The sequence below is a fragment of the Sturnira hondurensis genome, unplaced genomic scaffold (assembly GCF_014824575.4).
Source record: "Sturnira hondurensis isolate 20B ecotype Veracruz unplaced genomic scaffold, ASM1482457v3 Scaffold0011512, whole genome shotgun sequence".
Lineage (NCBI taxonomy): Eukaryota > Metazoa > Chordata > Mammalia > Chiroptera > Phyllostomidae > Sturnira > Sturnira hondurensis.
In genome coordinates, this window is record NW_028084143.1 from 1,692,985 (window position 1) to 1,709,518 (window position 16,534).

General features: G+C 47.0%; 1 protein-coding gene across 1 annotated transcript in view; it reads right to left on the reverse strand.

The window, feature by feature from the left end:
• The window catches only part of PCNX2 (pecanex 2), a 201,457-nt gene that overhangs the window by 164,668 nt on the left and 20,255 nt on the right, over positions 1-16,534 (reverse strand). The window contains exons 2-7 of the mRNA XM_037060255.1: positions 15,166-15,371; positions 14,221-14,350; positions 13,576-13,612; positions 10,189-11,499; positions 2,225-2,372; positions 1,942-2,087 (exon numbers count right to left, since the gene is read on the reverse strand). Coding sequence (XP_036916150.1) covers positions 1,942-2,087; positions 2,225-2,372; positions 10,189-11,499; positions 13,576-13,612; positions 14,221-14,350; positions 15,166-15,371 — 1,978 coding nt within the window. The remainder of the gene's footprint in view (positions 1-1,941; positions 2,088-2,224; positions 2,373-10,188; positions 11,500-13,575; positions 13,613-14,220; positions 14,351-15,165; positions 15,372-16,534) is intronic.

A 16,534-nucleotide genomic window follows, 5' to 3' on the forward strand; every position in this document is an offset into this window, starting at 1 on the left:
GAACACACAACTTAACTAACATAATCTTGTCACATGTCTCTGGTAATAATGCTTAAACAAGTTTGACCCAGTGACTTATTCCTTGCTTTGGGTCTGTTAATTTGTACCATCTCTTAATTCACTCTTATACAACCTCATCAATGCATTTTCTCCTCTGTCCTCTCCACGTGTCACTGCGACTTGTGTATGACGAAACTGGGTGTTTTTTTGTGCCATGTGCAAACACAGGCTCACGAAGCCTGTGCTTCAACAGGCAGACCACGTGGGCCAGCCCCGCCTTTGAAACTGCAGCCGAGCGGAGGTACTCTGCCTGCCAGCACCAGCAGCCTGCTGGTGAGGACATGCAGGAGATGGAATTAATGCGTGGTTAAATTTGTCTGCTAGAGAGATTCAGGGTGTTGAGATGTGAAACTCAGTTCACTCTGTCAATGCAAATAGTCTCTCCCCAGGGGAGGCCTCAGGAGCACCTTCTTCAGGTGACACAGGAATATGATTACCGTTGTCTGCTATGAGCTATTGGAACACAGACCGGAGTGCAGGACCTCACCTTGAGGTTCCTCCCACCCAGCGGAACCTCGGCAGTGATGGCCATGGCCCCTCTGCAGGCGGGGACGGAAGTGCCAGTGTCACGATGCAAAAGCGTCTGCTCTTCCTCAGGTGCAGAGTCCCTTCGAACCACACAGTACGGATCCACAGATTGGGTACCACGTGATTTCCCGTTCATTCTGGGATCTCTCTGAGGCTACACTAATAAGCATTCATTCGTCTATCTACAAGGGACTTAACCAAGACCCATCCTTAAAGAACTAGGACTTATATCTTTTATCTATAGAATTTCGAACTTGCCACTTAATAACCTTTCTTTTTCTTTTCTTTCTTCCTATTGTTGTATTTCATTATTTTTTACCCTCACCCAAGGACATTTTTCACTGCTTTTAGAGAGAGAGAGAAAGAGAGAGAAGAAGGGAGACAGAGAAACATTGACGTAAGAAAGAAGCACCAATTGGTTGCCTCCCGCATGTGCCCAGACTGGGGATCAAACCTGCAGCCTGGGCGTGTGCCCTGACCAGGAACTCAATCCACAACCTCTCAGCTATGGGGTAACTCTCCAACCAACCGAGCCACACTAGACAGGGCTCTTGCTGCTATTTTAAATTCTAAGAACATGGCCCTAAAAATATATATCAAGGTCATATCTTCAATAGATAGCCAAAAAATATTTACTAGGTGCTGGCCACTGCTTTTCCAAAATTGATCACTGTGAGGGGGAAAATTTCACTAGTTAAATTATTATAAGTCAATAAATAATTATAAACTGTAAGAGNCAAACCTGCAGCCTGGGCGTGTGCCCTGACCAGGAACTCAATCCACAACCTCTCAGCTATGGGGTAACTCTCCAACCAACCAAGCCACACTAGACAGGGCTCTTGCTGCTATTTTAAATTCTAAGAACATGGCCCTAAAAAATATATCAAGGTCATATCTTCAATAGATAGCCAAAAAATATTTACTAGGTGCTGGCCACTGCTTTTCCAAAATTGATCACTATGAGGGGGAAAATTTCACTAGTTAAATTATTATAAGTCAATAAATAATTATAAACTGTAAGAGTATCAAAGAAAGAAAAGAATAGGATGTTCTGGGAACAGAAAGCAGAATCCAATTACATGTGGGGAGTTTAGGAAAGGTTTGCATGAACGTTCTTTAGAATCGAGACCTGAAGGATGAAGAGCAGATTGTGGACACAAGGACACAGTAGGTGCAAAGGCCCTGAGGCAGGAGAGGGTGCACTCAGTCCTAAGGACATTACGTGTGATTAATCGTAGGACTACACTTTCCTGTTCCAAAGTCCGGGGCTCAGGCCAAGAGACCACGTGGAGTCCTACCGAAGCTGCCAGTTTGCCCCTTCGCCCTCAGCAGCAAAGAGCTCCAAAGACTCACCGTGTTCATCGATGAAGACGTGCATAGCATCCACTGAGATCTCATCTTGCACAGATGTTTCAGGCCCACTGATGACTTGCAAGACAGAACTATCTTGTTGGGAAGTTACCCTGTAGATTATCTGTCTTTGTCTATTGCCCTGGAAACTTAACATATATAAAAGGTTCAAACAACATTAGGAACTCCTCCTCATCCTTAACAAAGCATTAAAAGACGCAGCCAGTAAGTGAGGCTGTTCCACACTTTGCAGCAATGTGCAGCTAAATAAGGAAGCTATCCTTACAGGGCTGTGATCTTGGCGGGCTCAGAGAGCACTGGGCTGGTGCTAGTGTGGTCTTGACTTTGCACGTCCGGCTTTTCTTGCTTGGAATTGCATTCACCGGGCTTCTCGTTTTCCGGGATTTCATCTTGTTTCTCCTGGGAGCCGTTATCTGAAAAAAACAACACTTCTTTATGTGCCAATATAAGAAGAAATTAATGTGAAAGTACTTGGAAATGTCACCAAAACTGAAATAAAAATAGATAGAAGATCTAAGTAGCACCTATGGATTCAGAATGCATTTGAATAAATTTTCATTTGACTAACTATATGAATACCTAAATAAATTTGAAAATGGAAGTTTTCATATGCATCGGAGACATGTTATTTAGACATTTACAAGCACTGTCTCCTTCAGGGATGGAGTAACTCCATGAAGTAACTCCATGGCCCCTGGCTTACCCGGTTGAGAATCTCCCACCAATTAATAGATTACTCAGCACGAAAGGCTCATTAGTCATAAATGGACAGAATCAGATGAAAATAATTACACAAACAAACCTCGCTACTTCAGGGCAAGCTCCCATTTGCCATTTTTAGACCTTATCAATCTTTTCTTCTCCTTCATTCCACAAATCTCAATTTTCAAGCTAACGGCAGAACCGGTCCCTTCATACAGCAGGTAGTGGTTGGGTGTAGCTGACTTTGAACTACATTCTCGGCCCTGTGGAGGAGGACACAGGGAGCCGCTACACCTGCTCCTTGCCCTGGGGATATTTTAAGGTGAGGAAGATGTTCAAGACCAACAGGTGCAGATCATTTTTGTGTTTTTAGAATCTTCTTTAAGTAGCGGACAAGAGACAAGAGTCTCAGCATATACCGTCATGCAGAATGGATGCCACCCCTGAGGGTCAGCCCTCCCTTGTCTGAGGACACACTGCCACAAACCCTCTGAAGGTCACGACAATCACTGTACTCCCATGAGCAAAGACACCAACCGTTCTCTTCAGAGTAAACTTTCGCCTGAAAAGCACAGGACTCAGTGGTTGGAACCCGAAGACCATGCCAGGCCTGCCATCCAGAAAGTGCTCCAAGACCTGCCTAGACCTTCCAACAGCAAAACGGGGTTCATTCCCCTGGCGTGTGAATCACAGCATCACGTCCGTAATAAAGTTTTCATCTGTAGACTTCAAGTGCATAGGGAAGCACGGCTGGTTTCCATGTGGTCCCGAAGATAAACATTTGGGGGCACACCTGTGAGGCTACCATCAGAAATTCTTTGGTATAGCCCTGGCCAGTACGGCTCAATTGGTTGGAGCATTGTCCTATAATCAAAAGGCTACAGTTCGATTCCTGGTTAGGGCGCACACCTCGGCTGCAGGTTCAATCCCGGGTTGGGATGCATACGGGAGCCTTCTCCCTCCTAACGATGTTTCTGTGTCTCCCTTCCTCTCTCTCTAAAAGCAATGAATAAATGTCCTCAAATGAGGATTTAAGAAAAAAATTTTAATTCTTGCACAAAAATGTCTGTATTTCATTTGACAGCTTGTCAAGATAGAATTTTTCAGTTTTCAAGAAACTGAAAGAGCTATCATACCAGAGAGCCTTCCCCAGTAATCGTTGCCACATAAAAGTCACATAAAGGCACATTTAGATGCCCCTTCATGCTACGTGCATCTGGGATCGCTTGTTCATGCCTCCTAATGTCTTAGTCTCCCCTTCTCCTAAATGGGTGCATTACATGTGGCAGCACACAATTTCTTGGGGACTTCCGCCAAGATGGAGGCATAGGTGGAAACACTGTGCCTTCTCCCACAACCAAGTTTGAATACAACAAAGGTTTGGAGAAACAAAGACACAACCAAAGGACAGAAAATTGAATTATACAGAAGTCCGACTACATCTAACCTTTCAACGGGACGGTAAGAGGGGCGGAGCCAGCAGCGAGCAGGGTCGGGCAGGACAGGGCCCCCGACCCAGGCACGCAGGCAGACGGGAACCAGTTGGGGTGCGGGGCAGACCTCGGGCGCATATTCGCGCACAGTGAGACAGACCACGCAGGCCCCAGGGGGCGAGGGCTGACGGCGGTGGCACACTCGCGTGCAGTGGGACGAAACGCGTGGGCCCGGTGACGGCAGCAACTGCGGCACCGGTGAGGGCCGTGGCGGCAGGTGGCGGACAGGACGCCATAGTCCCTCTCTGACCCCGCCCCCACATGCAAAGTCACAACCCAGCGACTTAGTTGCCCTTCGGCACCAGTGAGGGCCGGGGCGGCAGGCGGCAGACGGGACGCCAGAGTCCCTCTTTGACCCCGCCCCCACATACAGTGTCACAACCCAGCGACTTAGTTGCCCTGCAATACCGGTGAAAGCCATTGTCGCTCTTTGACCCCGCCCCCACATACAACGTCACAACCCAGCGACTTAGTTGCCCTGTTCTAGTGAACACTTTAGGGCTCTGATCCTGCTATGGAACAGGCACGAACAACCCGAAAGATGGCACAAGAAGAACTCAAAGTCCCAGAGCCAATAACTCTAAGCGACTGAGAAATTGCCAGCCTCTCAGAAGCACAATTCAGGACACTATTTATCAGGATGCTCACAGAACTGGTTGATTATAGTCACAAATTAGAGGAACAAAGTTACAAATTAGAGGAACGTGTGAGGGCTGGACTGATTGAAATGAAGGGAGATGCACAGGAAACCAATAGTGATGGAAAGGAAACGGGGACTCAAATCAATGGAATGGACCAGAAGGAAGAACAAAACATCCCACCAGAAAGGAATGAAGAAATGAGAATTCAAAAAAATGAGGAGAGGCTTAGGAACCTCCAGGACATCTTTAAACGTTCCAACATCCGAATTATAGGGGTACCAGAAGGGGGAAAGAAACAGCCACGAGTGGAAAACGTATTTGAACAAATAATAAAGGAGAACTTCCCCAGTCTGGCAAAGGAAATAGACTTCCAGGAAATCCAGGAAGCTCAGAGAGTCCCAAAGAAGTTGGACCCAAGAAGGAACACACCAAGGCACATCATAATTACATTAGCCAAGACCAAAATGAAGGAGAGAATCCTAGAAGCAGCAAGGGATAAGGGGACAGTCACCTACAAAGGAGTACCCATCAGACTGTCAGCGGATTTCTCAAAAGAGACCTTACAGGCAAGAAGGGGCTGGAAAGAAGTATTCCAAGTCATGAAATCCAAAGACCTACAGCCAAGATTGCTTTATCCAGCAAAACTTTCATTTAGACTGGAAGGACAGATAAAGTGCTTCTCAGATAAGGTCAAGTTCAAGGAGTTCATCATCACCAAGCCCTTATTATATGAAATGCTAAAGGGACTTATATAAGAGAAAGAAGATGAAAAATATTAACAGTGAAAGGACAGCAAACACACAGTTATTAACAACCACACCTAAAACAAAAGCAAACCAAGAGGACAGCTAGATCAGGAGTGGAACCATAGAAATGAAGAACACATGGAGGGTTAGAAGCAGGGGGGTGGGAGGGGGAAGGGGGGAGAAGGCACAGAAAATAGCATAGATGGTAGGTAGAAAATAGATAGGGGGGAGGGCGAGAATAGTGGGGGAAATATAGAATCCAAAGAACTTGAGACACGTGGTTATAAACTAAGGGGGAGAGAATGGTGGGGGAGGGAGGGTGCGCGTGGAGGGGAATGAAGGGGGGGAATAGAAAACTGTAATGGTATAATCAATAAAATATATTTAAAAAAACATACAATTTCTTCCTTTTCGCTTTAAAAAAGACATTGATTGGAATTTTATAAAAATGGTACAATGATCCACATTAACTGTGCATATTTTAAAACTAAAAAAATAATTTAAATCACTTTTAACTCTACCATGGCAACATAGGAGCCAATGTGGTAAATATCACACCAGTCTTTTATTCGAGGCTCACATATGTACCTTTTTTTACAAAAATTAAGTCATATTACATTTTTATAACTGTTATACTTATCTTAAAGTACCATAAATATTTAATGACAGCAGACATTCTTCTATATCATCCAAAAACAGTAGTTATGTAACATTACATTGTTATGGTATAATTCATTGAACTAGACCTCTCCTGCTATAGATTTAGGTTGTTTCCATTTTTCTATACTACAGATAATTCTTCAGTAAGCATCTCTACACCACACACACTCATGATTATTTTCTTAGGCTCTGCAGGGGCCTACACCAGGTGGGGGACCACTCCCCACAACCAGTCACCACAGGTGCGACACAACAGCTTGACCACTGGAGGAGAAAAGTCTGGAAGAGACCAAATACGTAAATGGACACGGCCAGACTACCTGTATCATACATTCAAACAGAACTCTGACCCACAATCCACAGCAACCAGCCCCAAAAGACAACCCATTATCTCCGGTAATCAGCCCGGGCAGCCAACATACCATGGACTTGCGGGAAGTCAGATCACTATTTCTAGCAAATGGTCCAGGAAGCCAAATAATAACCCTTGTGATAATCAGCCCCAATCGCCAGGACCTGATTCATAACTGGCAGCTCTCCTAATTTTTGGCCTTGCTTCCAACTTAGGACCAACCAAAGAAAGCCAGACACGTTCCCCATCCAACCACACAGGATGCTCTCTCTGATTGGCCACCTGCTGCTTCCCCAGGCCAGCAGCCTCCAATCGGCAGGCCTGGAAGATTCCTCTCACCCACTGCACAGCTTCCTCACTCCTCCGCCTGCCTCTGAGTCTCTGCCAAAACCAAGTGATGTACTGAGGGCTCTAAATAATGAATGGCCTTTGCTGCTTCTCATCTAGGTGGTCTTTCTTTATTTCCACAAAGTGAAATAAAGCAGCATCCAAAGAAAACCAAACTATGACTTTAAAGTATTCTAATCAGGCCCTGGCTGGTGTAGCTCAGCAGATCGAGTGCGGGCCTGAGACCACATGATCGTGGTTCGAATCCCAGTCAGGGCACATGCCTGGGTTGCAGGCCAGTTCCCAGCAGGGGACTCACAAAAGGCAACCATACATTGGTATTTTCCTCCCTCTCTCTTTCCCTTCCCCTCTAAAAAAGATAAATAAATAAAATCTTTTAAAAAAGTATTCTAATCAGTATGCCGTTTTCANAAAGTATTCTAATCAGGCCCTGGCTGGTGTAGCTCAGCGGATCGAGTGCGGGCCTGAGACCACATGATCATGGTTCGAATCCCAGTCAGGGCACATGCCTGGGTTGCAGGCCAGTTCCCAGCAGGGGACTCACAAAAGGCAACCATACATTGGTATTTTCCTCCCTCTCTCTTTCCCTTCCCCTCTAAAAAAGATAAATAAATAAAATCTTTTAAAAAAGTATTCTAATCAGTATGCCGTTTTCATAGGCTCAGAATATCTTCAAGACCTGAGGACAATCCTAAAACCCTTGCAGAGATGACCCGGGTTGCAAGGGTGGGTACAGCAGAGGGGAACAAAGGAGGGCAGTGGAGAACCGGGAGCCCATCTCTCTCTACAATCACGTCCTATCTCAAGCATTGTTTCACCAAGCAGGAAAGAGATTAGGGAGCATTCTCTAGGCTGCTAATATCACTAAAGACTGTCACGTTGTTTTACAAACACACTCCACATCCGGGTTTTAGATTAAAATAAATAACGAAGTACTATTTAGTGATAAAGGAGCAGGAAGATATTAACCATCGGAAAGATACACGGCACCTCTGGAAAACCATCAATCTGCCCCCGTGGCATCGATTGCCTTCCAAGGTCTAAAAGCTTCATTGTCTTTCTCCTTCATCCTTCAATTAAAAACCTCTGCCTTTTCCTGGAAGACGCACATCATTCACTCAACTCCTCCCTTCCTGCCGTCCCTGGAAGTTCCCGACAACCAGGCATGCTATGCTCCTTTGCACAGAGAACCTCCTAGCAGCCACACCTCTGCATGCCCCTAGATTTCCATTCCGACAGTGTTCAGGTTGTCTGGCTGAAAAATCTAAGAGCAGGAACTTAGTGAACAAGCCAAACAAGCTATACTTATGGCCTGAAGGGGAACATCAGGATAAAAGGCTGAAACTGATCAGGTAGCAAGAATTTTCACATATTTTCCCAACTGAATCCTCCCAGTAAATAAATCTGTAACATATTATTACCCCTGCTTTATTGAATAAACTGTGATTTGGGCTTTGGCTGGTGTAGCTCAGTGGATTGAGTGCAGGCCTGCAAACCAAAGGATTGCGGTTCGATTCCCAGGAAGGGCACATGCCTGGGTTGCAGGCCAGTTCCCAGCAGGGGATGCACAAAAAGCAACCACACATTGATATTTCTCTCCCTCTCTCCTTCCCTTCCCCTCTAAAAAAGATAAATAAATAACATCTTTAAAAACAAAAACAAAAAACTGTGACTCGGATAGACTTGGTAAATTGTCCAAGCTCACTTAGTTGGTGCTGCCAAACCAAAAATCTGGGCCTGGGCTATCAGGTTCCAAAGCCAACCTGTCATCTCTGTGCCCGGCGACTTCCTGGGAAGACAAGCGGGGTCCAATACGATAGCCAGCAGGCACAGGCGGCTATTAAATGAATTAAAAGTCAATTCTGGGCACTGGCCCAGATGTGTGAATCTTTATATTAAGTAGACAACGAACACCTGAGTCTTATCTCAGAAAAACTTTTCATCTCCAAGTAACCAAGGCTTCCTTGCACTGCCTACGTCTGTTAAAAAGTTGAAATGTAATCTTCCCTGCTTTACTCTTATATGCAAAATCTTAAATACACAGACACAGTAAAATAGGAAACACATTCGTTTTACATAATTTAAATATTCGACCTTAATGAAGTTTTAAGAAAGAGTGAACCAATCAGCAAGCACCCAATCCTTTTGGCTGAGTGCAAAACATACAAAACAAACAAAAAAGCAAATTGCTGGGAGCTGCTGACATGGAGCCAAAGAGGCTGCCTGGCTGTCTCCCCAAGCAAAGCCCAGCCAGCAGTGAGGGGTGACTTTCACACCAAAGACGCTATGACCCACTGCAAAGAGAGGAGCTGCCATGGGCAGTCACAGCCCCCTGCAAGCTTCGCATCAGAGATACACGCGGAAATGCTGCACTCAAAAACCATAGCGACGTGGGCATCGGAAGTAAAAAGACTTTGTAAAAACCCTAGTCCAGGAACATCATTTTTTTACCAGTGGGGAAATGAAGGTCCAGAGCTGTGAAGTGACCTGAAATTAAATTAATTCTATGTCCACACAGAAAGAGTTTCTCTTCATGAGCGTGGACTCTGCAGCCAGACTGCCAGGGTCAAGGCTCAGTTCTGGAACTCACTAGGCGAACTTGGGAAAGTCAGTGACAGTATTGAGCTGCAAAAACAGAATGAAAATTGTACCCATAACATAAGGTTAGATGAAGAGAACATGAGTGAGTAGTATGAGAGCAACTGTATGACTTATGTTCAAACTGGGAACATAAAGAGTGGAAGGCAAAGCAAGAGTAAATGAGGGCCCTCTGTTCACCTGTGACAAGTGCTTCGGAGGGTGCCTGGCCTGAACTAAGAGCGGTGTTTGTCATGATTATGTTCACAACATGCAATAACTGGGGAATTCTGAGTATGGGACTTTATCGTGGAATTCAACAGAAAAACAGGTCTGCTTAATAGAGACTCACTGTAGGGGCAGCGTTCCCAAAACGCGTCTCTTCTGTAAAGGAAGAGGCAGACATCTGTCAGGAGTTCCTGTCACTGTGGTAAAACAGAACTGCTTATTTCTTTGTAAGTAAATATCCTCGCCTTCTAGGGAAGCCAAACATCCATTTCTACACCTGAAGTTTCCTGGTGGAGTGGCCAACTTTAATATATGCTCATCCCATACCTCAGTATTGGCAACTTCAGCAAACGCCAGTGACAAGCTAAGCAGGATACCAATGCCCAATGGTGGTCCCACTGTTTGAGAAATCAAATCACAGAAGGCAAAACACAGAGAGGCATCGCCTCTCTAGTGTCGGGACACACTGGTGTGACTCTCACCTCCGAGAAGCCTGGTTTCTTTGTCCGGCTCTGCAGGGCCATTCCTTTGGCCGGGCGCCACCCCCTTGGAAGTATTGATGGACTCCAACAGGGAGACAAATTCCAGGAAGTTGGATTCGTTGGGTGTTTGTCCTTCCTTCGCCTCGAGGTCAGATTTGGAAGTCGGCATTGTTTTCTCTTTATCGTTAATAATTTCTGTGGAACTCTTGCTGAAGATGACATCTGTCCCACTGTCCACACTGAGGACACGGGCATGTCTCTTCTCCTGACTGGTTTTACAGGATGATGGGTCGAGACTGGCCTGGCCCTCCTTTCCCCGCGCAGACCCGGGGGCTGCAGTGGGTGGGAACAGGGGGCCTGTTTCACAGTGGTATCCCGGGGGAGAGCTGCGGTCATTTGTGGCGTTTGTCCCCTCCCCAGACTCGCAGCCCAAACCCTGAGCAGAGGATACATCCGCCATCCTTGTCCCTGGAGTCCACTGACCCCCACTGCCCTCGGGACATGTAATGGCTCCTCCCTGGTCCTCCGACAGGTCGAGGGTGATGACAGGAATTGTTTGCTGCTCCACATGGGGAGGACTGGCCGCCCCTGGGGCAGCCGGCTCGGCCTCAGGCTTGCAACCAGTTCTCTCGGTGCCGATCACCTTCAGGTGGAGCGAGCTCTCCAAGTCGGTCATGGAGTTCGGGGCACTGCTCATGGTGATGACGATTTTAATGGGCTCGTGCACACTCAGCGGGTCTCCAGGCTGAGAGGTGTCAATGAGAGTAACAGCCACCTTTCCCTCTGAGCCATCCCCTTCCTGGGACAAGGGTGGGCCCATTGTCCGGGGGGTGTCCACCTGCCGGGAGGCATCCTCCAGCTCCCGCTCGGGTTTGGCGACCATGGTGTGACACTGAGGCCAGCTACTACTCAGGCTGTCTTGAGGGGACTTGCTTTGCAACTGTTCCCTCATGGAGCTCTGAGCAGCAAGAGCAGGCTCAGGAACCCGGACTGAATTCTCGCTCCCCCAAGGCTGGAAAGAAACATCTGTTTCCAGTAAGTCACGTTGGGACAAAGACAGCTGTGGCAACCTCTTCAAGGCGCCTCTGTCCGCCAAGCCGCCCTCAGACCTGTGGCGGGAGGGGGGCTGCCCCTCGCCTCCTCTTGCCTTCCCTGCATCACTTTTGTGGGCCACGGCTGGTTTTGCTGGGATCGCTGACGCAGTCCTGGTTTCCAGTGTGCAGGCTTTGGAAGTAGGTGAGCTCTCCGTTGGGGCACCAGGTGAGGTAGAGGACACTGGTGCTGCAGGCTGGTCTTCTGCCAGAACAACACCTGCCATCAACAATAGTGACCTGATTAGTGGGTAAAATGGACGGTGGATGGCACGTAGCCCAGACCCAGACCAGAGAATAACAGAACTGAAAACACACCAGCAACCACAGGGGTTAAATAGTCCCCTCCCCTGGGACTGTGGTCTCGAAATGTGTGTCTCTACCTGACACAATAATTTACACTTCCAGCTTTTGCTACTTTGCATTCCCTGTTTTGCGGCCTTGGGAGGCAGCCTAAGGTTTAAACAACATATCTACGGATTGCAGTCTGAAAGCTCCCGGCTGCCTTTCAGCAGTTACATCACCTTGGCGAGTTATTGAACCCTCTAAACCAGCACTGCTCACCTGCACACTTCTGACCTTTGGGAGCAAGTAGGGCACTCCTGTGGGGTCCATCCTGCGCCCTGTGGGATGTTCTGCAGAGTCCCTGACTTCTGCCCTCTACATGCCCACAGCCACTCAGCCCTGGGTCATGACCATGACCATGCCTCTGGACACTGTCAGATGTCCCCAGGGGAGCAGAACCCTTGCTGACACCTCCTAACCTGTAAAATGGGGATCATCATACCAGCCTCTTAAGGTTGCCGTGGGGAATCTCTGAAGCGGGACAAGGGAGGCGCTAGCCTGAGCACCATCCACAGGCTTGTTGGCACCTGGACTCAAGGACAATAATAACCTTGCACTTCTGATGTGATTCATGTATTTTCAAAGCATTTTAAATTGCATCTGCAAGCAGTATTTTCTTATGACGGTGGCTGAAATGACCCCTGTCCCTCCCCCAGCTTCCCTGTATCTGTTAGTGGCCTCCCATTCCCAAGCCTCTTTGGCTAGAAACCTGGGGGTATCTTTTGGTTTGTCTTCCTTCCCTAGCCTGGGGTCACCCAGTCAATAAATGCCTTCACTTCTATCACAAAGCATATTCTCTGGGGTCCAAAGGTCTGCAAAGCCACAGGAAAAATGGGATAAACGACTTCTCATCTACTTCTCATCTTCCTCAAATACTGGAGAAAAATAAATACTGCAACTCCTGAAGTCATATAAAACATTACCTTATTACCAGAACAAATGGGCATATTACGAAAAAGGATGGGAAGATGAAGCTATAACATATTTTTTTTTCATTAACCTTGCTGTTGTAGAGTTAGCCTGTGACCGGTCCCAGGAGGGGGGCCTGGAGCATGCAGGGTCGGGGGCAGGTGGAGGCACGTACCCACTGTCCCCCACTCTCGGGGCACTTTGGAATAGAGCTGAGAGACCCTGCCCAACGTGCTGCAGCCGACGCTGCTATGAAACTGGGCAGCTAAAATATCTGAAGCCTGACTAAGGCGCAGGTCATGTCAGGACTAGTGATACAGAACACAAGAATCTCGATAATCCTTTTTAAATAATTTTCTGTGAAATTTATCTGCATGATTAAAAAAAGAAGCTGCATGTTAGGTTTTCAGGACCAGGATGTTAATTTCCCCTGTTTTCCCAAAAATAAATTTTTACACTATTCTCAAATTTTAAACAGAGCATAAATTTTTCTTTGTAGTAGTACTGGGAAGAAATAAAATTATGGAGACAGGAGGAGGTTAACTTAGACCTCCAAGTGTTCTTTCCTAAGTCTCTCGAAGGTAAAATCCTAAGACAAATAAAATGAAATCTCAGTAAAGAAGTAAAACAAAAATGTGGGGGTTAAAAGAAAGTTCCCAGAAACAAAATCTGCAGCTGCAAAGCAAAGCAGATAGACAAAATGTGCTACCATGTCCTGTGTTATTTTTCAAGTGTGTATGTCAATGATAAATTTATTCTATTTTACATCTGCTATTATAAGCCCTATGAAATGAGCAGACTGGAGAAAGGACAATGAAATATCACCAGTCAAACTGCACAGTTTGAATGTAGACATGATATACAAATTCTGATGAGAAATAATTAAAATTAAGAGTAAAAAGTGAAATTAAATGATATGCAATCTTAGGTATAGTTCTTATTTCCAATGATTTCACTACGACTCTGTTTCACAAACTTATGTTTCTCCTTACTGAGGAATATGCCGTGATAAAATATTAACTGATGACAGCGAGCACTCTACCTTTGAGATCTTCCGCTGTTTCCTGGGCGGGCAACTCCTGAATAATGAAAGAGCACACGTCAGTACCCAACTCAGCTCACTGCCCCTCCACAGGCAGTTGGCAGCCCCTGCCTAGCTCGCTGAACGACCCCTGGGGAAGAGACCTGACCTTCTCCACTCTGCTCAAGCTTCTGGTAACATGGGGAACAAAAATGGATCCCAAAACAGGCACGAAGTGGAGACATCAACTCAGACCCTGCACTGGGACAAAGGGGAGTTCGGTCACTAAGCAACTAAAAAGGAGAAGGAAGAATGGGATCCTTTATGCTGTTGTGACTAAAGCCCAGTGAAATTAACCTGGAGAAAAGGTGACTTTTTGCCTTTTCAAGAGACGGGGATGGTTTGATGTAGAGAGTGGAGGTGACCCCTGGGGAACGAAGAGGGGTGGAGGTCCAGAATGGGTTCTTCGGCCAGAGTGGCAGGCCGGGCAGGTGGGCGCCTATCTGAAGGTGCAAGCCCTCCCCAGTCACTTGCTCCCTCTGTGCCATGAGGTCCCGCCAGCCCAGGGGCCAGTGCGGACAGCTAGTGTGCCATGCACACTCCCATCCAAGGTGGGATCCACAGCCCGGCAACAAGAGGAAGAGGGGCAGGAAGCCCCACACAAACCAGCGGCCTGGAGGAGTGGGGAGAGCTGCCGCTCCGCCCTCGGGAGCCACAACGCAGGGGAGGCGTGGAGCAGAGCCGGCCGGCCTCGTCCTTCTTGCTGCTGCCGCCATGGCTGATCTGCCTGTGATTGCTAATTCAGCAGGAGAAACACAAGAGCGGACATGTCAGCAATTAGAACAATGACTTTTGGTATTAGCCCCCACACGATCTTTCCCATAGGCTCCATGTCGTCACAATCATTGTATACAAACCATGTTTTGGAGACAAAGTAATAAACATCACTTTAGGCTCTGGCTGATGTAGCCCAGTGGACTGAGCACAGGCCTGCAAACCAGAGGATTGCAGTTCAATTCCCAGTCAGGGCACATGCCTGGGTTGCAGGCCAGTTCCCAGCAGGGGATACACGAGAGGCAACCATACATTGATGTTTCTCTCCCTCTCTTCTCCCCTTCCCCTCTAAAGAGAAATACATAAAAATCTCTAAAAAAATAAACACCAGTTTAAAATAAGATGTTAAGCAAACATCAGAAATAATTGCGAGAATAGAGGCAGTAACGTTTATTCGAGAATTACTCTGAGTATCCAGTTCTATGCCACATGTTACTTTTACACGGACAGACACAAATACTCTTTTAGAAAGTACTCTGGTACGGGCTGCGCACTGACGGAACAAGACAAAAACAGAGACGCAGAACATTTTGCTGGCTGAGCTGAATGCAGACAAAGTCCAGAGCTCCGTTCAAGGACCTGTGCGTAGCCCCTTAAACCACCTTCCTTACCGACATCAGTTTTGCGCATGTGTATGGGTACAGACGGGAAAGATGCACGTGTCTGCATCTTCCTCTACAGACCCATTTTCATCAATGACGGAGAGATGAGAAAAAGTACTGTAACCAAAATGAAAACAGGTAAAGGACGCGCTGATGCAGTCATGAGAGACGTTACCTTGGGGTCTTGTGATGAGTTGCGTGTTCGCCGTCGGCCTCTTTGTTTTCACTGGGCCTCTCTGCCTTCCCGGAGGGCCTCTGCTGAATTACTTCTCCCTTGTCAAACATCAGGTGGAGGCGGTAGCTGACCAGTTTGATTACTGTGAAGAACACAGTCACTGAACTGCAGTAAAAAAATACAGTGATGGCGTTTGGAGGAAAAGCCTAAAGCAGAGAGAAGAAAGGAAAACTTCATTTGCTCACAGGACTATCTTTGTTTTTAATCTGAAAGCATTTTCGGATGAGTTATCTTGCCTACATAAGGCAACGTCTCAAATGATCAGCTCTTCTTGTTTGCAGCGCCTGAGAAGAAAGAACGGCCATCTTTTTGTCTTTTTTTGGAAGGCTTTCTCGTTTCTCAGGTTCTGGTACTCGTTGCAACAATGACCAGCACTTGACTTGCAGGCAGGGACCCCACAGACAACGGATATATTAGCCCTCCCACTCTGCGAGGTTGAGTCCACAGTCTACCCCACGCATCTGGCCTTAAGGGCCAAAGAAAGGCCGTTGAGGTGCAGTTTCCTTTGCCGAAACACAAAAGCCTTGAGGAGGACAGGGAAGGTGGGAGGAGAAAGTGTAGCGTTCCCTTCCCTCTCTCTCTGGTCTCCCATTGGGTTAACACCTCAGGCGGCAGACTTCTAGAGCAGTGGGACGCAGCAAGGGGCTGCAAGAGGGTGGGCTGCTTCTAAAAGGAGGAAGGATATTTCCATCAGTGACAAAGGTCCAGGCTTTGTCAATAAGAGGCCACTGCCACTAACCAACCCAGTGCCAACAGGAGTCCTGGTCTGGAGAAACTTTATTCAGGTAAAACGGTTTGCAAACTGGGTTCATGGGATAGATTAGCACACTATCATGCTAATCTATGGAGCTCAGTGGACTGAGTGCTGGCCTGCGAACCAAAGCGCCACCAGTTCGAGTACCAGTCAGAGCACATGCCTGGGTTGCAGGCCAGGTCCCCAGTAGCGGGCATGGGAGAGGTAACCACACATTGACATTCCTCTCCCTCTCTTTCTCTGTCCCTTCCCCTCTCTCAAAAAAACAAATAAATAACATCTTTTAAAAATTATATTCAAGACTTGCTTGAATTATAACGAAACTTGGGCTTCACAGCATTCCAATCCGTAGCAGTATCAGAGAAGTTGGCACTCACTAAATATTCCACATGCTTTCCTACATTTCCCAGCCTCCCCTGCACTCAGGCTAGGGCCATGTAACTACTTCGGCCAATAGAACTATGAGCAGAAGTGGGTGGTGTCACTTCTAAGCCTAGACAGTATGAGCCCATGCCCCTCTTCTCTTTAGTTGGTAATCTCAGGGCCCATGTTTTG